Source organism: Pinus tabuliformis, chromosome 5_2 (assembly GCF_031772625.1).
Source record: "Pinus tabuliformis cultivar Carrire ecotype Pingquan chromosome 5_2, CPIR1, whole genome shotgun sequence".
NCBI classification, from domain to species: Eukaryota; Viridiplantae; Streptophyta; class Pinopsida; order Pinales; family Pinaceae; genus Pinus; species Pinus tabuliformis.
The window spans coordinates 636,604,667-636,627,183 of NC_142306.1; the positions used below are offsets into that span (position 1 = coordinate 636,604,667).

The window sequence follows — 22,517 nt, forward strand, 5'->3', positions numbered from 1 at the left end:
AGTCTAGCATCCTCGAAAAGGAGGCGGCAGTGGCACTGGCTGCCCTCAACACACCGGCAAAACCCAAAGAAAAGAGAGAGAGGGAGATCCCTCTACCTTCCGAAGCAAGGAGGAGTCAGAGAATGAAAACAGACAAGTCGCAGCCTCCACCCAGCAGCCAACCCACTTCAGGAGACATCCCTACTTCACCTAGTACAAGAACTCCCTCTAAAACACAGGCCACCCCTGAGAAGGGAAACCCAAAAGTCACTTCCTGGACGCGGAAAATAGGCCAGTCGCCTTCTGAAGCCCGGCTCAAGGAAATGAAAAAGGGGGAAGAAGCACCACCCTCGTCTCCACCTGAGGCAGAGAAAACAGAGGCCCCAAAAATAGAGAAGAAGGAGCAGGTTCTGGGCCCCAGCTCTCGGCCAAGGACAAGGAGCTGGGGAAAAATTGCTCAAGGATGAGCAAATGGTTCAGCTGGGGGGTGATGATGAGCCCCAATTTTGGTACAATTTGGGCTCATTTTGGCCTATTCTACTTGCTCAAACCATTCATTTTTTATTTCTTATGCATGCATTTCTTAGTTTATTCATGTTGATTGTAGGAAGAAGGGTAGGCACTCTATCTACGTGACTAATGCATTGTGATTCCAGGTTTTAGCATTAAAAGGGAGCAAGAGACAACGAAAAAGGAGATAAGGAGACAATGAGGTGGCACTGCTGGTTTTTAGGAGAGGATGTCCACGGTCTTGGGACATTCCTCGTGATTCACACCAAGAACTCCGAGCTCCAATCCATCTCCCCTCCGAGCTTAAGAAGCAGCCAGCTGTCCTACAGGAACAACAGTTATAACTGTTCTACAGGAACAGTAGTTATGACTGTCCTACAGGATCAGCAGTTAAACTCGAAGTTGGACAACCGAGCTCCTAAAATCAAGGATACTTGTTGGATCATCGTTTTTGTATAAGTATAGAGGCCTTAGCCTTGGATAGGTTGTTGAAACTCTCGTATTGCTATTGTAATTTTGGAGCACAGTTCAGTTTTCGTTCCTTTTTGTAAGCCAATTTGGCATGACATCAGATTATGAATAAAGAAGGCAGTTTGTGATCTAGTTCTGAGTTTCTTAAGGAGACTATAGCTCTCAGGTTAGGGCCCAACCTGAGAGCCATAGGTCCCCTCTGCTGTAGTGTTGTTTCCATTTCATTTCAGCACTTTGAGCTTTTCATTTGCACATGCAATTCGAATTACAGGTTGTTAAGTTGGTCTTTTTCATGAGTTAGATAGGAGTTGCTTATGGTGAATTTGTTTCCACTTGCGTAGTGTAGCAGATGATAGATATAATCGATTGGAGCTCCAACAAAAAGGTTGTTAAGGCTCACTGCCGTCTCATCTGGGATTGGAGTGCAGTCCATGACTAGCCACCAAAAATACGCATTTCTTTATTCCATGATTGCTGCAAACACAGTCACGTTATGTTAGATGCTTCCACATGATTCACACCTGCACCACACTCCCTTACCACAGCTTCATGCACGTTCTCCTTCGCTTTTAGATTGCTGCTCTTTGAATTTACAAGCACAGGTAGTTTAGGTTAACGCATTTTTGGTTTAGTGATAGTCACAAGCATTTGTTCCATTTACACTGCTTTCTCTCATTCCATTACTTCGTCCTCCATCTTGATCACACATGCAAACACATCTTTGACCTCTGCTCCGCTCTGTCATCTCCCAAAGTCTTTCACTCCTCACGTACTTCCATTCTCTAGCCCTTTCATTGACCTAGCCCTCTATCTTCCAACCTACTCCCTACATTCACTCCCTATCCTATTCCTCCACTTCTACAGCCATCACCAGCCTCATTCCTACCTTACACATCTCCCCCTACCATTCCATTACTCCTCCATCACTCCAAACACTCACGGTAGGTCATCCTGTAGCCATTTGTAGACATCCTGTAGAAACCAGAGTATCCTGTAGGATCCCCTGCAGCCATCCTGTAGGAGGCCACTCTCTCAGTTGCTGAGCATCTAAATGCGAGGAACCTTTGTGGATGGATGCTAAGGATCCCTAGGGACCTCTCCTAGCCTTCCCAACCTGTCCCACGCTTTCCTTCCTTCTCCATCCCATCTGCACAACCAAACCCTAGTTAGCACAAGATCACAATCATTCCACACACTTAAAGGAAAAATACAAAAACATATCTTTCATGATGCAAGTAGTTTAGATCCATGCATTTTCACTTATTAGAGGTAACAACAGCATTGGTAGAAGTTTCATTCACATTTCTTGCATTGTAGAGGTTAGACTAGTTAAATTAGGGTTTCCTATGTTTACATGCTTTGATTTGCTTTCAGTCCATTTTGTCAAGTAGAGTAGTTTTCCTTTGAGAATAGCTTTCGTCCATCAATTAGCAAGCTTCTTCTGAGAGCCTATAAAAGTTGGCTTGAGCCCTAGCGGACTTGTGCCAGCTGACCAAGTGACAGCTGCGACAAGAGCTAGTACTTGTGCATATAGCACCGTCGCTTCCAAGTTTGTACGAACTACCGGGTTGATAAAATGAAAGACAGGAAGCCCCAGGAGTTGTAGCATTATTGCTACAATACTGGAGCTCACCAATATGTTCACCACATGACCTTTTTACACTGTACAACTATATTCGCTCACTATATGAATGTTATCAGAACTGGACCAATCATTGAACCGGTAAACCCCTCAGAGCAGGAACTGGTCAAAACCGGACCAGAACTAGTAAAAAAACCGGACCAAAAAATCGATCAATTAGAAACACAAAATATTCAAATTTTAAAGAAAACCACATGTATTCATGTGCATCCATCTTAATTCAAACCATTTATACACTAATAAGCAAAATTTCTCATTTATAGAGCATGTAAAAGTTCTCATTTATAGAGCATGTAAGGGTGCACATAACCAAAATATGACCTAGTGCAATCCATCTTGAACTGAAAATACATCAGAAAACAAGACCTAGATGGCCTCTAGCATCCAAAAAAATCATGCTACAACAAATACCTACATATCGTCAAAATATTTGCCTATATTGGGATCTTCGTCATCAATATCACCCTTTGAGCATTTAACCAAAAAAAAAAAAAAAACTTAGCATGTCAGTTCAAGATTTTGCTTGAGTAATGGGTACGTTTTTAGTAGGATCACGATAGATAAGTTCAATAATCAATGCCTCTAACATCAAGGTACATAGATAGATTGGTGCTCTTGATTAAATGCTATGTCAATACCCTCATACATGATAGAATTCAATAAAAACGATGCAATCCCCACACTCCTGAAATCCTGAAAAATTGTTAATTCCACTGGATTTTGAGTGAGATCTAAAATTCTGTTTTCTCCATGTAAAATCCAATGAGGTCAAAACCACTCTCAAACATCCTGAGTCATTTCATGGTAATGTTTAAAATTTAAGTAAAAGGATGAAAATGACAGATAAAGGGGCCCTAGGCTTGAATATTGAGCACCTATTGTGGGCTAGTGCCTAGCTAAGATAAAAATTAAAAGAAAAAAAGCAAAACAGGCCCCACTTGTTGCGTTCTACATGGCTTTACTCTACCAAACCAGCCAAAAATGGTTCAAGTCACCAGTTCAAACTAGTTTTTGCCGAAAAAATGGTCAGACCGATCTGAACCCGGCTGGTGCAGTCCTAATAACATTGGTACTAGCACATATTTCAAGGGCAGTAATTGCAGACTGAATATGCACAATTTTTTGAGTGATTCAAGCACAAAATCGAGAAGTTGCAGTGCTAGTATTCTGTTGTCAGAGCAGCAAATTTCAAGCACAAAAATCGAGGTACTGCTGCACAAATTTTGAGAAGTTATGGGCATCATTTTGAGGGTTTAATAGAGCTGTTAGAGCTGCTACAATAGCACATAAATAAGAGTCCAAGAAGAGAGTTGTAATACAAAATGTGCAAAAATGTATGGCAACATTACGTTGAATGTGCTCTCTAAAATGTTGGTATAAGGTGATGTTTTAAAGATGACCACCAACATTGGATTACTTAGTGCAGTTCCTGGAACTCTTCCAAATCTGGCAAGAATCTGAAGCTATGTTGCACAAAACTTCTAGGGACCCGACGTTTTGAGACATACCCATACTTGAAGCTCCGAAACTCGACCATAATGTAATCATATATGAGAGTCAATATAGACTTGGTTTTCCTTCTAGATTGTCATCTATGGGTCTTATTCCCTTTTTTCTTGCAAAATATTATGTTATTCACTTGTGTGTATATATATATATATATATATATATATATATATATGACATTTCAGCCAATGTTTCCATTTTTGGGAGGTGATGTTTCTAAACATACCCGTTTCGGAAACTTCGAAACATTTTAGCGCTTCATGCAACTTAGAGCTGAAGTGTTCTACTAGAGAAAGTGTCCCTAATGCTTTGGAGAGGGAGACCTTCAACTTGGAAGAAGGGAGGTCTACAACCCGTGATGGTTTGAGAAACGCTGGAACTACCAAAATTGCTAGGAAAAGCTGAAACTGCTCGGAAAAGCCGGAACTGCCGGGAATAGCTGGAACTGCCAGGAATAGCCGGAACTGTCAGGAATAGTCGGAACTGTCGGAACTGCCGGGAAAGCTGATGCAGAGGGAAAATGCTGAAATTTCCGGGAACTGCTGGAACTTCCAGGAATAACCGAAATAGCCGGGAATAGCCGGAATAGCCTGAACTGCCGGAATTGCCGGAACTGTCAGAAGTGTCGAAACAAGCAGGAAAGCTAACACAGAGGGCAGAAGCCAGAACTGTCATGAACAGTCGGAACTGTCGGAACTGTCGGGAACAGCTGCAACTACTGGAACTGTCGGAATTGCTGGGAACTGCCGGAATAGCCAGAGCATCTGTCTCCGAAGGAGAGCAGCATGCAAGGGACAACTAACTAACATTGGGACAATTGTATGGTACTTAGCAGCAAATACACCAAGCATGCAATGTGACAGCTAGCATGCAACAGTAAGCATGCTAAGGACAACAAGCATGCTAGGGACAACAAGCAAGCAAGCAAGATGCAGCCAACACAAAGGTCAGATTGGCAACATGGTGCAGCAATGGCACATAATGCAATACAATGATGGGTACATTCATGATTAATGAAGCGTGATGGGATGTAGCATAGTGATGATGGGTGCAACATGGTGCAGTGCGGTGAGGTGCAGCATGATGACGAAATGCAGCACAACGATAGGTGAAGGAGTCACCTTGGAGAATCAGTTGAAGCAGCATGTCTTCAACTAATCTCATGTATCATCTTCTTAGAGATGATCTATGCTCTTATCTAGATAAGTCAAAGTGTTAACTTCTATTGTAAACGTACTATCTCTCTCTCTCTGCTGAACTATTGAAGAACATATAAGAAGAATTGATCAAGAGTTTCCCCACATTGGGGTTTGTACCTGGCTAGCGCCACATCTTGTGTCCTCTTGTCTTGGCTTGTCTTCTACGATTTATATTTATGTTCTATCTGCAGTTTACTTTAATGTTGATGTGATTGCTAATCTGGAAAAGTTATTGAGCTAACTGTGAAAACTGAAATAAATTGCTCTAAGCATAGAACATACCTAAAATTAACAAAGGACCACATATAACAAAAGAAATAGAAATCAACTATGATGATGAGATTAGACTTAGCTAAGGTTTCTAATAAGGTGAGCTAGTTAATAATAGGATTAATTTATTCAAATTGGGATGAGGTCTCAAGTAGTAAATTGGATTATGGGGTGCAATTTCTCAACTTCCCTTGTCATATTGGTTAATGGGTCATCATCCAGTTTCTTGTATCCTACTATGCCCTATGCTTCCCTTCTTATTCTTGTTGATTGCAAGAGGTTTGAGCAGATATCATTTTCCCTCATCTCATTTACTATTTGTAGATGACATGGTTTTGTTTGGCATGGGAACAATTAGGGAAGTACAAAACTATAAAGAAGTCATACAATAAGGCAATAGGGAGAATGTTCATAAATCTTCAGTGCTATTCAATGGCCTAGAGGCAGGCTTAGATAGTTCGCTCAGATATTGATGCAAGGTTATAATATCTAAAGTTTTATTTCAATCCTACTAGCTACATATTCAAGGATTGGAACTATCTTTGCGAAAAAAATGAAGAGAGGATGATTAAATTATGCTACGAGTGGTTATCCAAGGGAGGCAGGCCAACTTTAGTCAAGTTAGTTTTGGGGGCAATGCCTATTTATTGGCATTTTTTAGTTTACATGCTAGAAGGAATGTTAGAAAAGAAAAAATAGAAAAGGTGCTTTAGCTTCATATGAACAAGAAAAAGAGAAAGGGAAGGAATACCATTGTTTGAGTAGAAAAACCTTTCAAAACCAAAGGAAGGCAGGGATCAGAAAATATTCATCTATTTGAACAAGCTTAATGTAATGTCCCCTATGGATTAATTTCCGAGAAGAGGACATAATAACATATCCAACCTGTAGACTATAGTCTTCGATAAAGGGGAAAACCCATTATCAAATGTTTTGGGGCAATATTGGGTAAATTTTGGGGTAGCTAGGGAAAAAAAAAAAACCAAATTGGGGGTTATGCATGAACCCCTCACATTAGATTAAGGAAGAGAAACCCCCCATGAAGAATCTATAAATAAAGGGGAGATGGAACCATTCTATCATCATTGAATTGGATTGAATTGTCTTTGTTTTCTTTGAGCCTAAGACTCTGAGGTTTTAAGACCCCTTCTTCTTGTTTAGTTTCAGTGGAGGTGATCCCACCCTAGATAATTTCCTATCTAGTTTCGGTGGAGGTGATCCCACCCTAGTTAGTCAATTATTTTCTTTGTTCTGGCATAACATATTCCCTTGGAACCACTTAGATTTGGTTGGCTAGCAAGGTCAAAGTCTCAAATACTCTGATCTAAGCAACAACCCTCAAACTTAGCCCTAACTGTGACCCATAGTTGGTTAAGTTCAAAAAGGGTATCCGAAGTCATTATGTGCTCCTTTTATGACAGCAGCACCCTTTCTCTAGCAACGGTGGCAATTTGTTTTTACACTGAAGTGTGGATCTATCACAGAAGACAAATTGGATCAGTTATGTTTTCAAACAGGCTAAAGCCTAGAATTAGGCCTGCGGGCAACTCAGGAAGAGAATCATCTAAGGCAAATAGTTGTCTAAATTTGTAGGATTTCCAAAATCAACTAAGGTCGCACTTGGTCAACTTCTCTGTAGCACCAAGAATGATCTGAAGCAGTGACGTCTCAACCTAGGGTAATTGCATAAAGCAGAAGCTATATGTACTACCTAGAGGTTCCTAAGGATTGTGAATCATAGGCAGGGTCTCCATCACACCTAGGTTGCAGACTTGGAACAAAGAACGTGAAATACAGGAAGAACAAGAGATTCAAATTTGTGGCAATAATTGGACGTCACTAGAACAACACATACCATCACAAGGGCATCAAACAGTGAGTTGAAATTAGTGTGTTGTTTGCCATTAGACATTAGGCAATGAGTTGTAATTAGTGTAGTCACAGTTTGGATAGGTAGGAAGTGTTGAATATTGATTTTGAAATCAGAATTATATTGTGGATTACTGATTAGAGGAATCCACTTTTCTTTGTGTTGAATTTTCCTTCGGTCTTAGATCTGGTCTATGGCTAACCAAGCACACAAACATGCTAGGAACCCCAACACACAGTACTTTGCACAACATAAATCTACGGCAATGAAATCAATTAAACATAATAGGAACCCCAACACACAATACTTTGCATAGCAAAAATCTATGGCAATGAAATCAATAAAGCACATAGAGATATTGAGCCCAAAGCTTAATCTTTATTAGTCCATTAATAAATAATCATGGGGCTCTCGTACCAGGGATCATGGCCCTTCAGATCACAAGTACAACTAAGCATACATAGTATATAATTAAGGCTTGCAATATGTTCCATCAAATCTGCAATATTCCCAACACAATAAGAACAAAATACATGACTTACTTGTTGTAGCCCTCCTTTGTTTCTAGCCCTTTCTATCCTCTTGTCCTTGGTGTACCTCATTGTCTTTTGCCTCCAATAACCACAAAGAAATAGCTCCTTCAACTCCTTTGTCCAAGAAGTTGCTTACAATCACTTTTGTCCTTCAAAGTCATTGCATAACTAGCTCCAAATGGTTTAGCCGCTCACAGTAGATTTTGTCCTTCAAGATCACTGTATATAGGCCTCAAACTCTATTGTCAAATCCTTCTTGATGAATAGACTTCAAGAAACATACTTAGCAACCTCTTCCTTCTTAGAACAACAATATGATTATACCTTGTTGGCCTCTACACAAGTCTGAGGCAACTTGGTCTTCTCTTACAAGCCACATAAGCCCTTCAACTCCACCATTTTATTATCTGCGACCCTGAGACCTCCTTAAATAGGCCTCAGCCTAGCGTTCCAAAGACCTTGATTCCTTTCAGCCCTATTGCTAGACTCCTATAGCTTTTCAACCCTACAACTAGCACTTCAACCTACCTTAGTGAACAAAACTCAACCTTCTTCACTTCTACCCAGCAGAACCTCGTGCCAACCCTCCCTTCGATTAGACAACAAACAAATACTAACTTGACAACCTTCTTTTGATCCTCTGGCACGTAGACAAGTAACTCAACCTCTTTCTCTAACTCAGAAATCTCAGACCAAATTTAACTCGAGCACTTCAACCTACCTTAATGAACAAAACTCGACCTTCTTCACTTCTCCCCAATAGAACCTCGTGCCAACCCTCCCTTCGATTAGACAACAAACAAATACTAACTCGACGACCTTCTTTTGATCCTCTGGCACGTAGACAAGTAACTCGGCCTCTTTATCTAACTCAGAAATCTCAGACCAAATTTAACTCGTCCATCTTTGAAGGTATGTGACTCTCTTCCCTTGAATTGCTTGTTCACACTAAGATTGATTGGCATGATTTAGCTCTATTCTCACTCATGCGTACCCTTCTATCTTGCCCTCAACCCTCCTTTAGTCCTCTTCACACTGGCTGAGGCACTCGAACTCCCTCAAAGGCTTCAGCAACATGGCATGAATCTTCTACATTCGCCTAGATCTGGCTTTAAACCAAGCTCAGCTTGATCTCCAACCCTCCAAAACCTCATCCCTCTTGCTCCTAAGCTAATCTCTGACTCGGCCTCATAGAACAAATTATAACCTTGTTGCAATCTTCTTTCAAGAGTAGATCTTAGCCTCCATGAGCAAAACTCAACCCTCCACTAAGGCACACCTTGCACAAGAGAAGTCACATCTCCCTCATGTCCAATGAGCCTCTCTTTTGGCTCTATTTATATATTTATTTTGGGTAATTAAGGAAACCTCTAGATCTTTAGGGTTTTAGCCTCCCAAGCGATTAGAATAAACAATTTGTTTCTTTAGGTCCCAAACCTACTACTTCGGGTCCAAAACCCAAACTTTGGGTACCGGCTTCTTATGGTGTGTTTTCCCTTCTTGGAAATACCTTCTGAGCTACCCAAAATTCCAACACTTTAGGCAGTCAACCCTAGCTCATTGTGTTTGTTGAAGAATAATATCGTTGTTAGAGATCTTTGTTGTTGGGAATCTTTATGCTATTCAATGATACCTATTGTTGAATGAATGAATGTATGAGCAATATTGTGTATAATCTTCTGATTTATTGAGAACCCTAATCAAAATAATAACCCAAAGGGCAAAAAATCTCCTTAGGATATTACAATGGTATCAGAGTTGGCTCACCCTGCCAACCTGTGAGCAATTGGGTTAATGTCAATGAACCAGTATTCTTCAAAGAAGGTTTCAATGGAGGATTGGTAGAAACAATCTTGGGAAAAGACCAGGCAAACTATAGCTACTCAATGGCAGCAAAACCAATAGCTAATAAATCAGCTTGCCCCAGTTTGGGAATGATGTAGGTAGCAATTATCATGTTCCTATTCCAACTAGCATTCAGACAAAACCATTTTGCACTCCTCAAGCAATGCCTGAAATGTCTATTGGTCAAAGAGGGGAGTCCTCTCGTTTTTTTTAATATGAAATATCTCGTCTTCCCGTTAATAAAAAACATGTTCAAGTAAGGACAATGTCTCGGTTAACTCCAAATGCAGATGGTACCATTGGGGCATCTACTCATAAAGAAGATATTGTCGCCAAGAACCACCGCATAGTTGAAAGGGCACAAGCACTCATGAAATCACCTACAGCAATTGATCAACAAGCAAGGTCAATTAATGGCCCATATAGAACTCTTAGGGTGAGGGATAGCATTCATAATCATTCAGCAAGTGATGTGATAAATACTAAAGGAGATGAGGAGAAAGTTCAAAGTGCTCAATGAGGCAAGGGATCTTCAAAGTCATTAGAGAGAGAAGTCCATGTAATGAGAGCAAGGTTTAAAATACATGAAGGCGACAATGAATGGCAAAGGAAAGTTCCTACCACCAAAGAAATGAAGGTCAACATGACAACCAGTTCTCATGCTAGTAGGAAGGTTGTTGTTTTTATGTCAAGTGATGGTACACATGGTTCAAAGAGTGTGGATAATAAATCAGCAGGAGAGTTTCAGCAATCTCATGGCTCACATGATTATGAGGCCCAGCGTGCAAGGATAAAGGAAATTGCGGCACAATGTACAAAGCAGCTACAAAAAGAAGAAGAAGAGAGAACAAAAGAGCAAAAGGAAAAGGCTCTTACAAAATTAATAGAGTTGTGCAGAACGACTGCAACATCTCAGGAGGAAGAAAATCATAAAGGTAAAGCTATAACTAGTGATGCGAGTGGCGCCAGGCCAAGTGGTTGATCAAGAACTTCAAAGTCAAATGGCCATTTTCAAGAGCGGTCTGAAGCTATCCAGGAATAGTGGGCACTCTCAAACCCAGTCAAGTTCATCCACTGATGATGAACATTGAATCCCTCCATATCAAGAGTATTCTGGGGCATAATCTGACACTACATATGATTCAAATATTAGAGAAGTTAAAGCTGAGTTATGTATGGTTAAAGATCAGACATGTTCAGTTCCTTATGATCTAAGGCTTTTATTTACCAAACTTTAAGCAAATTTTGTCTTTGGAAACATGGAATTATGGAATTATTATTCTATCTCCAGGTCAAGTGGTTGATCAAGAACTTCAAAAACTAAATGCCCATTTTCAAGAGTGGTCTGAAGGTATCCAAGAATAGCGGCCACTCTCAAACCCACTCAAGTTCATCCACTGATGATGAGCATCGAATCCCTCCATATCAAGAGGATTATGGGGCAGAATCTAACACTACAAACGATTCAGATGTTACAGAAATCGGAGTTGAGTTATGTACGGTTGGAGATCACACATGATCAATTCCTTATGAACTAACTCTTTGAATTACCAGACAAGGAGCAAATTTTGTCTTTGGAGACATGGAATTATGGAATTATTCTTCTATCTCCAGGCCAAGTGGTTGATCAAGAAATTCAAAAACCAAATGCCCATTTTCAAGACTGGTCTGAAGGTATCCAGGAATAGCAGCCACTCCCAAACCCAGTCAAGTTCATCCATTGATGATGCTCGTTCATCCATTGATTATGAGCATCGAATCCCTCCATATCAAGAGGATTCTGGGGCAGATCTGACACTACAGATGATGCAGATATTACAGAAATCTAACCTGAGTTATGTATGGTTGGAGATCAGACATGTTCTGTTCCTTAAGAACCAACTCTTTGATTTACCAGACTTGGAGCAAATTTTGTCTTCGGAAACATAGAATTATGGAATTATTCTTCTATCTCCAGGCCAAGTGGTTGATCAAGAAATTCAAAATCAAATGGTCATTTTCAAGAGTGGTCTGAAGGTATCCAAGAATAGCGGCCACTTTCAAACCCAGTCAAGTTCATCCACTGATGATGAGCATCGAATCCCTCCATATCAAGAGGATTATGGGGCAGAATCTGACACTACAAACGATTCAGATGTTACAGAAATCAGAGCTGAGTTATGTACGGTTGGAGATCACACATGATCAATTCCTTATGAACTAACTCTTTGAATTACCAGACAAGGAGCAAATTTTGTCTTTGGAGACATGGAATTATGGAATTATTCTTCTATCTCCAGGCCAAGTGGTTGATCAAGAAATTCAAAAACCAAATCCCATTTTCAAGACTGGTCTGAAGGTATCTAGGAATAGCGGCCACTCCCAAACCCAGTCAAGTTCATCCATTGATGATGCTCGTTCATCCATTGATTATGAGCATCGAATCCCTCCATATCAAGAGGATTCTGGGGCAGATCTGACACTACAGATGATGCAGATATTACAGAAATCTAAGCTGAGTTATGTATGGTTGGAGATCAAACATGTTCTGTTCCTTAAGAACCAACTCTTTGATTTACCAGACTTGGAGCAAATTTTGTCTTCGGAAACATAGAATTATGGAATTATTCTTCTATCTCCAGGCCAAGTGGTTGATCAAGAAATTCAAAATCAAATGGTCATTTTCAAGAGTGGTCTGAAGGTATCCAAGAATAGCGGCCACTTTCAAACCCAGTCAAGTTCATCCACTGATGATGAGCATCGAATCCCTCCATATCAAGAGGATTATGGGGCAGAATCTGACACTACAAACGATTCAGATGTTACAGAAATCGGAGCCGAGTTATGTATGGTTGGAGATCACACATAATCAATTCCTTATGAACTAACTCTTTGACTTACCAGACAAGGAGCAAATTTTGTCTTTGGAGACATGGAATTATGGAATTATTCTTCTATCTCCAGGCCAAGTGGTTGATCAAGAAATTCAAAAACCAAATGCCCATTTTCAAGACTGGTCTGAAGGTATCCAGGAATAGCGGCCACTCCCAAACCCAGTCAAGTTCATCCATTGATGATGCTCGTTCATCCATTGATTATGAGCATCGAATCCCTCCATATCAAGAGGATTCTGGGGCAGATCTGACACTACAGATGATGCAGATATTACAGAAATCTAAGCTGAGTTATGTATGGTTGGAGATCAGACATGTTCTGTTCCTTAAGAACCAACTCTTTGATTTACCAAACTTGGAGCAAATTTTGTCTTCGGAAACATAGAATTATGGAATTATTCTTCTATCTCCAGGCCAAGTGGTTGATCAAGAAATTCAAAATCAAATGGTCATTTTCAAGAGTGGTCTGAAGGTATCCAAGAATAGCGGCCACTCTCAAACCCAGTCAAGTTCATCCACTGATGATGAGCATCGAATCCCTCCATATCAAGAGGATTCTGGGGCAGAATCTGACACTATAGATGATTCAGATATTACTGAAGTTGGAGCTGAGTTATCTATGGTTGGAGATCAAACATGTTCAGTTCCTTATGCACTAACTCTTTGACTTACCAGTCTTGAAGCAAATTTTGTCTTTGGAAACATGGAATTCTTGGAATTCTTGTTTGACGGAGGAGGATAGGTACAATGACAGTGAAACTCACATTATGAACATAATGACAGTGAAGCTCACATTATCATGCCATGGTTTTGTTCCATTGAAAGACAACTTGAAAGAAAATGTTCGAAGAAGGGATAACAAATTTCTTTCCCTTTCAAAAAGGAAGGATCAACACAATAAAATATGTACATAATTGTTATCCTCATGCAAAACCTTAAAATTGGTTGGACAAAAATTAAAATTAAAACAAAAGTAAAATCTACATGCATCAAATTTCAGAAGAAGAGTAGAGAAAGGGTTGTGTATTTTTTAATGTTATAGGATTTTCCAGAAAATCAAGAAATCAAATTATTAATTAAAATGCACTAACCTTAACTTTGTTGGCCAACAAAATCATTGTTGAAGGGTTCGATTTATGGACATTATTTGCTGGGGAAGAGTTGTTAATTGGTTGTGGGCCTAACCAGAGTCTTCAGTTCAGTATGCCGCGATATTGTTAGTTTCTGCGTAGTAAACTTTAACTCATTAGAGAAAAAAAAACATGACAAGGAATCAAAGAACAATTCCACACATGAATATAGATGAATATAGATTTTCTTTCAGGATTAGACATTAGACACTCACCGTGAAGACATCCTGACATCCTCTATGAATCATGTTTGACCATCGAGAGTGATTCCATGCATGAATCAGGTTTGACATCCTCTATGAATCATGTTTGCATGTTTACATTGTCCATGACCCAGAAACCCTATCAGACTTCGCATACAAAGCCAATTCGACCCTCTCTGAATCCGAAAAACCCTATCAGACTTCGCATACCGAGCCAATTTGACCCTCTCTGAATCCGAAAAACCCTATCAAACTTCGCATACAGAGCCAATTTGACCCTCTCTGAATCCGAAAAACCCTATCAAACTTCGCATACAGAGCCAAATTGACCCTCTCTGCATCCGGAGCCTGCCGGTGCAGGTGCAAAAGATACTAGTTCCTTGGATGGTAAACGGCATTCAGCAACCTCTTCATCCGCTCTCCATCCCCGCGGGTACCGCTTATCAGGTACGTCAGCACAGGGGGCTACCGAGGCCTTTGAAAGCCACCGTGGATCTGGATTCGAACCCGTGCCGCCCTAGCGAGAAAATCCTGTAGAATGCCTCTGAATGTCCCATAAATCTCGACCGGCCAACAGTGGAATCAACATGACGAGGACGCTCATGAGCAGAGGAAACATCCATTTTCTTTCCGCAGTGACGATTCCTGTCGAAACCTGCGGTATTTTTCTCGTGGCCTTCGATGAACGCCGATTGGTTTCTGAATAACTCAAATGAGCACCGAAATTCAAGATTCCGGACTCTCTAAAAACTTAGAAGCCAATGAATTATGCAGAGATGTCAGGGAATTGTGCCACAGAAGCCGAAAAAATAGTTCCAACAGAGATGCAGAGGCTGCCTGAATAAAAAGCTAACCCTGTGGAAGCGGAGAAAATATTCTCTCGAGTCTCGCTAATTAACGACAAATAAGAGATCCAGATTCACAGGGGCCGCTTTTCCCACCCATCCGTTACCAAGGCGTGTTGCTATCTTAGAAAAGACAACTGTTCGATCAAGACAATTGTTGATGTAAGGTAAACTGTAGTGGACGCCTTGTTCGAAAAAACAAATCTGCCAGAAAAAGCAGAAAAGACTGAGTCATCAAGATTTGTCAGAAAAAAAAAGTAGAAAACACTGAGTCATCAAGATCTGTCAGAAAAAATACAAAAAACATTAGATTCCAAATATATATTTTAACATATTATTTATATTATAATAATATAAACTTTCATATTTAGGCCGATAGGCCTTCCTATTGAAACAGAGTTTCGTCGTTACTTTCTTTCTCATGCTGACACGTGGCATCGGGAACAGAGTGGGCATAACTGCAGAGTTCTGCAATCTCACGCCGACACGTGGCATCGGGAAAAGAGCGGGGATAACCGTAGAGTTCTGCAAGCGAGCTGCGTCGTGTATTCATGGATATTGATGAAGACGGTTCTGCTGCTAAATTCGTGCCGTTTTCTTCGGAAGCTTATTCATGTAAGAGTTGTAATTCTAAAGCATGGTTTTTAACATTTCAGGTTGGTAAATGCGTGGAAATTGGTTTGCCAATGCTCATTATATTTGTTGGATTTGCACAGGTATTAATGATGTTTTTCAGTAAATTACTTAATTAAGCAGCTTTGGATGCATTACGATTTATGGTCATTGCTTGACTGGTTTTGATCCTCCCGTGTGATGCAGTATTTGAAGCATATCCAGGCACGAGATCTACCTGTTTTTGAGCGCTTTCCGGTGCTTATTTGCATTACTCTTGTGTGGGCTTATGCTCATCTGCTTACTGCAAGTGGAGCTTACAAGCATGTGCCCGAGAGGACAAAAATCAACTGCCGCACTGATAGAGCTCACCTTATATCATCTGCTCCTTGGTATGTGGTTTTATGACCAATGTAAATGAAAAAGGAGTGCCTGCAAGTTACTGATTGCTAAAAGAATAGTTGATTCATTGATAGCTATGATTTGATTAATTTGTTGAATATAATTGAATGCAATGATTTGAATCATCATTTAAAAATGGATGTGGTATATCCGGAAGATTCTATAAACATTGAACGCAATAATTTGGATCATTGTTTACATACAGATATATCGGATGAAGTTTTCCATGTAATAAGATCATGTTTCAAAATTTTCTATGCAGGATAAAGTTACCCTATCCTCTGCAATGGGGTGCCCCGACTTTTGATGCTGGCCATACGTTTGGAATGATGTCTGCAGTTCTTGTTTCTCTTATTGAGGTTATATACTGCTGCCACATTTTTACCTTGTGTTTTCAAATAAGTGATCGGTGTTATGGGATTTGGCATTTGAAGTTGTTAGATCTTTAAATATTATGAGGCAGACATGGTTCTTCCAGTAAATGCAGTTGTAATTTGACAATAACTTATCATGAAAATTTAACAATGAACTGCAGTCAACTGGAGCATATAAGGCAGCTTCACGACTTGCGAGTGCCACACCTCCTCCTGCATATGTTCTTAGCCGGGGTATTGGATGGCAGGTGAACTGGCTGGGCTGATTGGATTAGATTGAATTTCATTTTATTTGAATTGACATAATTCACGTAGATGCGTTTATTTGGAAAACTGGATGGAACTTACTAGCGTTGTTATGCTCCAGGGTATTGGCATACTATTAGATGGCCTTTTTGGGACAGGAACCGGCTCCACTGTTTCAGTGTGAGTATTCTCTGCTCATTGCAGTTTTTATGAAAATATTACTATTAAGAGTACTGCATTTTTAGAAATTCTGTTTTAACTTTTAATTCAGGCGATGTTGTTATTTCAGAGAGAATGTTGGGCTTCTTGGTATTACTAGAGTAGGCAGCAGGCGTGTTGTGCAAATATCAGCTGGCTTTATGATCTTCTTTTCAATATTAGGTTGGAGACTTCTCTTTTCTTGTGATATATATACTTAGTTGTTTGAGAGAAATGTTTAGAATCTTTTCAGAGTCTTTGATATTAATGTATTCCTGTATTTACTTACATTTAGGGAAATTTGGAGCTCTTTTTGCATCAATACCATTTCCCATATTTGCTGCATTATACTGTGTGCTCTTCGCGCTGGTTGGTAAGTGATTTCAATCAATCTGAATGAAATAAAACATATTTGGAATTTTAGGCCTGTGGGTTTCCGAGTGTTTCTATTTACTGCCATTTTTCCCAGGGGCTGTTGGTGTTTCATTCATCCAATTCACTAACATGAACTCAATGAGAAACCTGTTCATCTTGGGAGTTTCCTTATTTCTGGGCCTGTCTATCCCACAATACTTCAATGAGTTTTATGCTACTTCCAGAGTGGGCCCTGTCCATACAAATGCAGGATGGGTAAGTTCAAAAGGAATTCTGAAGCATGCATTGTTTTGATTTTCAATGTAGGATGTAATAACTTGATACAAGGTTTTGTGCCTAATTTAATTTGTCATCTGTTGCAGTTTAATGACTTCCTAAACACCATATTCTCGTCACCGCCGACGGTTGCACTAATTATTGCATTATTTCTAGATAACACTCTAGAAGTTGAGAATTCCAAGAAGGATAGAGGGATGCCATGGTGGGTAAAATTTAGAACATTCAGAGGGGACAGTCGGAATGAGGAGTTCTACACTCTACCATTCAATCTCAATAAGTTTTCCCCCCCGACATGATTTTGAGGATCTGTTGTAAGATTGGATAATGCCCACCAGCAAATTGTCAACTGAATGTATCATTATGATATTTCCAATTGGTTCATGAATTGGGATACTCAATCCTAAGGAGATGGTAACAGGCATGCATCTCCCAATGATTGAGTCATCAACCTTGCAGTTTTTTTTTTTTTTGAAGGAATACAAAGCCAGATGATGTGAGGGGTAGAGCGGCAATATGCATATGTTTCTCTTACAATATGATTGTAATATCTTTTGTTTCTCTTTTGTGGGAAATTTTGTACAGGAGTTCAAACAATGTATATAAATAGAAAGATGCAGAAAATGACAGTCAAATTTTGTACTCAGAATTATGACAAGAAAGCCCCTACTGGGTTTGTGAGGAAAGAGAGCTTCAACACCAGTTCTGTCTCCAACCGCCAAGATGATCAGTACGCTACTAATATGTTTAGTGAAGAATTTCTGCTATTCTCTTGTAATCTATAAGCCCCCAAAGCTCCTCATAGATGAGAATATTTGCAGGATGTTAATATTGTTGTAAGTTTGTAGTAGTTGTGGAATGACTTACTTTTGTGCTGCTTCTCATCTTCAACAACAAGAGTTTCTGTGGTGAATAAGCAGAATCCATGTCCTGCCTTGTGAAGCAGCTCTCCACTGTGATAGCATTCTTTGTAATGTCTTTAATAAATCCTTTAAACTTCTATTTCATTCTGTAATATGATGGGATTCACTCTACAAGATTAGGGGATGCAGCTCTCCACTGTGATAGCGTTCTTTGTAATGTCTCTAATAAATCCTTTAGACTTCTATTTCATTCTGTAATATAATGGGATTCATACCTTCTGAATCAGCTCTCCACTTATGTTAATTTTCTCTGTAATGACCCTAATAAATCCTATATAATGAGATTTCATTTTGTAATATGGTGGGATTTCACTCTACAAGATTGGTTTCAGTTTTACTTGTATTGTGGTATATGAAATTTCTCAGTTTTACTTGTAATAGGATGAGATTTCATTCTGTAATATCATGGGATTTCCCTCTGCAATATTTGCTACTAAATTTTACAATTCCAAATTAATAATCCTATCGGCTTCTCTTTGTACCTTTTGGGACAATTGCTAGTATATTAGCATTTGCATCCATAGGTGCAAAGATTGGCTGATAGTGTTTTGGGGTTTGAAGATAGCGGATTGGATGTTTTGTTTCCAAAAGACCCACCATGGAAAGAAATCTGGGAAATGACACTCGAAGCAATATACGTTGAGTCGACAAGGAAGCCATATGTTTTGTGAGGTGGGTGTCGGACACTTAAGAAGATATGGAGGAGGGAAAATCAGATTTAGGAAATGGCGAGCTTATATAGTTTAATTGATTGTTTTCAATTCCATGAGAGAGAAATAAGGCTGGAGCTAACCAGCCATATATTGGGTATTTAATGTCCTCAGAGCAGCTCGCAACTTAGCCCGATAACACGGGAGCTGGTAAATATTATTTAATACCCAATTTGCCTGCTCCCGTGTTATCGCGTTAATTCGCATGCTGCTCTGAGGACATTAAATACCCAATATATGGCTGGTTAGCTCTTTCCGAGAAATAAAGGCCTTCGAGATCCAATTAGTTGTCTAAGAGAAGAAAAAAATGGTGGGAGAATGGTCGCGGAGAGACCATTAACATAGAAGATGTCATTAAGAGCAATATTCAAACAGTCATATTTTTTTGGGGTATATTTATAATGGGTTTCCATACGTCAAGCTGAAGATTGTTTGTTTATCTATGTTGTCTTTAGCTCTGAAGAACCAACACATGGAGTTCTACTTAATGGCACTTGGATTGTTACAGGTGGTGTTGTTTTTGTCCAATGGTAGTGCAATGATTTTCAGTAGAATATGCATCACAACATTTCACACCTGGCAGGACATTGTCACACAATGGTGTAAATATAGATAAAATAAAATCCATAGGTCAGTTGTTAGTGGGGGATAATTGATAGGCCTGGTCTATGAGACCTAGTTCTTTTGTGTGTGTTCCAACAGATCTCTCACAGTAAGATAAGGAAATTGGGTAACTAATCACTACTTAGAAATCAAGTAGTGACTTGCCAATTTCAACTTAAGAAGTCCTGATCAGAAAGTAGTTTCCAAAAAATATATTCACAATTGCCTATGATAAATTTTACATTATGTTCCCAACACCAAAACTTTAGATAAAATCAATTTTTAGATCTTAGCAGTTATACAGCAAGCTAACATTACCATTGAGAAGTTATGAAGTCATGACTAATGCGTGTTTATCTTGTCAGGCATGGCTTATGGGTAATGTCCGGTGACAGATTCAACCATAAATTTGGCATGTCATAGGCATTACAGGTTGTATCATGTTTGACACATTGAAGACAACAATAGAATTGGAATTGAATTAATGAGCTTTGCTTGCCAAAATGAAGTGGCCCTACGTTCAAAGCAACTCCACTCACAACATGCCATCATAGTCCACAACACCTTTTCGTAGGCAGTTGCACGACAAGCAAATTCAAAGATGTACAAGCATTTCCAGCAAAGCCTAAGGCTCCAATCCCTAGAGTATTAAAAAAAAAACAACAACAACAAACAAATCAATTAGTGTGGATAACTGCTATGCAAAAGCCATAACCATGTGTTGAAGATTCAACTTATAGAGATATATTCCATTAGATGCTTATAGTGCACATATGCTAAAAATGGCCATCAAATTCTAGAATTTCATCCAAACTATGCATATCCTGATTTTTCTCTAGAATGACAAAGCCTAAGGCTCCAATCCCCAAAATATTAACAAAGTAAATGATCAAATAAAAAATAAAAATAAAAGTCTCCAAATAATAAATCAATTAGTGTGGATAACTGTTATGCAAAAGCCATAAGCATGTGCTGAAGATTCAACTTACAAAGACATATTCCATTAGATGCTTATAGCGCACATATGCTAAAAATGGCTATTTGTGCCTATGTGAACTTATCAAGTTCAAGGTGAGAAAATATTTTAAATGTTAATGGAAATCTAAAATGTACAAGGTATTCAATATGCTCAAGTCTCTGAACTGTGGACCTATGATTTCAACAGTCACAAATACACACTGGATAATATTTTACAAAACCAATCATGTCACACCTTTGTTTCTAGGAAAACATAGAAACAATAATAAGGAACAAATACATTGTCAAGTTATAAATAGTAGAAGCAAGAGACTAAAAAGCACACCCAACTTCATTACTTTGAAACTAAAAGAAAACGTTTGCAAAGTTGGAATATCTAGAGCTACATTAGTCTCTTGGAAGATGATAGCACTATTCATATGATAACTCATACATTCATTTTAGGTTCAATACAACAAAGACCAAATGAGTTTTAGTTGACCTTCAGAAATCCAAGAGAATGTACCACAAACAGATGAAGATGATCTATTAGTGTACACTAATGATCTAAGATAAGTAGGCCCTACTTCCCTCTGCAAATTCTTCAAAATTCCAGTCCCTTAGAATGTCTCTGCGAACAACATGGCACCTTGTCAAACGAGGGCTAACGGGACCTTGGTTGTTGTTGTTATTGTTGTTGGACAGCACAGGAACAACCCTTGCACTAACTGTAATGGCTTCTTCCGGAGGAGGTTGTTGGAGTGTCATTGTGGACCAACACCCCACTACAGTTCCACATCTCTGCTCTTGTTGGGAGTTGAAAGAGTAAGACCTTAAATCAGAATCAATTTGTTGTACCACTTGACAGCTCAAGCATGCCAAACTCATGGCTGTTGTGTAGAAGGGTCTTTAGAATGTGGTTAAAATCTGCACAGTAACCCCAACATTAGCACCTTAAAAACTATTACAATGTAAAGTGGAAATTTTATCTTCAGTAACACCAAAGCATTTGCAATTCTTAGTCAGTGTACATTCATTGGACAATGAAGGCATTAGACTATCTGAACCAATTCAAATTCAAACCATGGAAAAGGAACTAAAATAAAAAACCAAAACTTCCATACAAGTGATTGTCATAAATTTACATCCACATGATACACAGATCTGCACTCAGAGAATTTCCTACCACTAAAAACTTCAAGTCTAGAAACACCCATCAAAACTTTAGATTTGCATTCACAAACATGCTGAATAGAAAACTCACAAATGCAAATCAATGGATGAGATCAGCTTGTTTCCTGCTATTTACAGTTTATCATTTCATGAAACCCATTTCCTGCTTTTTCTTGTTTCTCATTTCCAGAAACACGTTCCTTGTTGCTTCCTTTTCCAGTGCCCATAAAACAATTTCCTAATATTTCCCATCCCTCATTTCTAATTCTCAAGGACATATTGATGCATTAATTATGCAGGTATGGAACCTTAATAGCTATGTGTAACAAAACCCAAGAAATATAGAATATTTGGGGTCAATGTTGCAAAAACCATCAAAAAATTGGTGAATTGTCGATTTTCCAGCAAATCAACACCCAAAATATTATGATGTTCTGAAAGAAATCACATTTTTTTTTGAAAAAAAATGCCAGCAACACAAAAAATCTTCTATAAACCACGAAAAAATGATTCACTTTGCTAATTGTGCTTTTGGGAAAGAGACATGTGTTCCAATGTGTTGTTAGAGGGCAAACTTGGTGATTCTTCCATGGCAATTGGGAAACAACTACAATTTATTGTTTTCCATGTCCCGGGTATGTTTGTGCTCTCTTTTGTTTTCGCAGATTTAGGCAACAAGGATAGGATTTGTTGTTTATAGATTTTTTCATAGTGTTTGTCACACATATATAAATATAAAGCAATGGCATATGATAGATACAAAAATTGATTTTTGTGGGGGCACAATGGTAT

The 22,517-nt window shown here is 39.1% G+C and overlaps 1 protein-coding gene across 1 annotated transcript; it reads left to right on the top strand.

Moving 5' to 3' along the window:
• Positions 1-15,427: 15,427 nt before the first annotated feature.
• Positions 15,428-17,753, top strand: LOC149160665 (nucleobase-ascorbate transporter 2-like). Its single transcript, XM_089434677.1, has 9 exons — positions 15,428-15,592; positions 15,696-15,880; positions 16,153-16,249; positions 16,426-16,512; positions 16,632-16,690; positions 16,800-16,891; positions 17,004-17,081; positions 17,178-17,338; positions 17,446-17,753. The coding sequence occupies exons 1-9, from the start codon at positions 15,428-15,430 to the stop codon at positions 17,656-17,658; spliced, it is 1,137 nt and encodes a 378-aa protein (XP_089290803.1). The 3' UTR covers positions 17,659-17,753.
• The last annotated feature ends 4,764 nt before the right edge of the window (positions 17,754-22,517 follow it).

Excerpts from the sequence above, each read along its gene's own strand:
- LOC149160665 (XM_089434677.1), top strand. The coding sequence starts at position 15,428 with ATGGATATTGATGAAGACGGTTCTGCTGCTAAATTCGTGCCGTTTTCT. Across the intron at positions 16,892-17,003 it reads GATCTTCTTTTCAATATTAG|GGAAATTTGGAGCTCTTTTT; the intron begins GTTGGAGACTTC and ends ACTTACATTTAG. Across the intron at positions 17,339-17,445 it reads TCCATACAAATGCAGGATGG|TTTAATGACTTCCTAAACAC; the intron begins GTAAGTTCAAAA and ends CATCTGTTGCAG.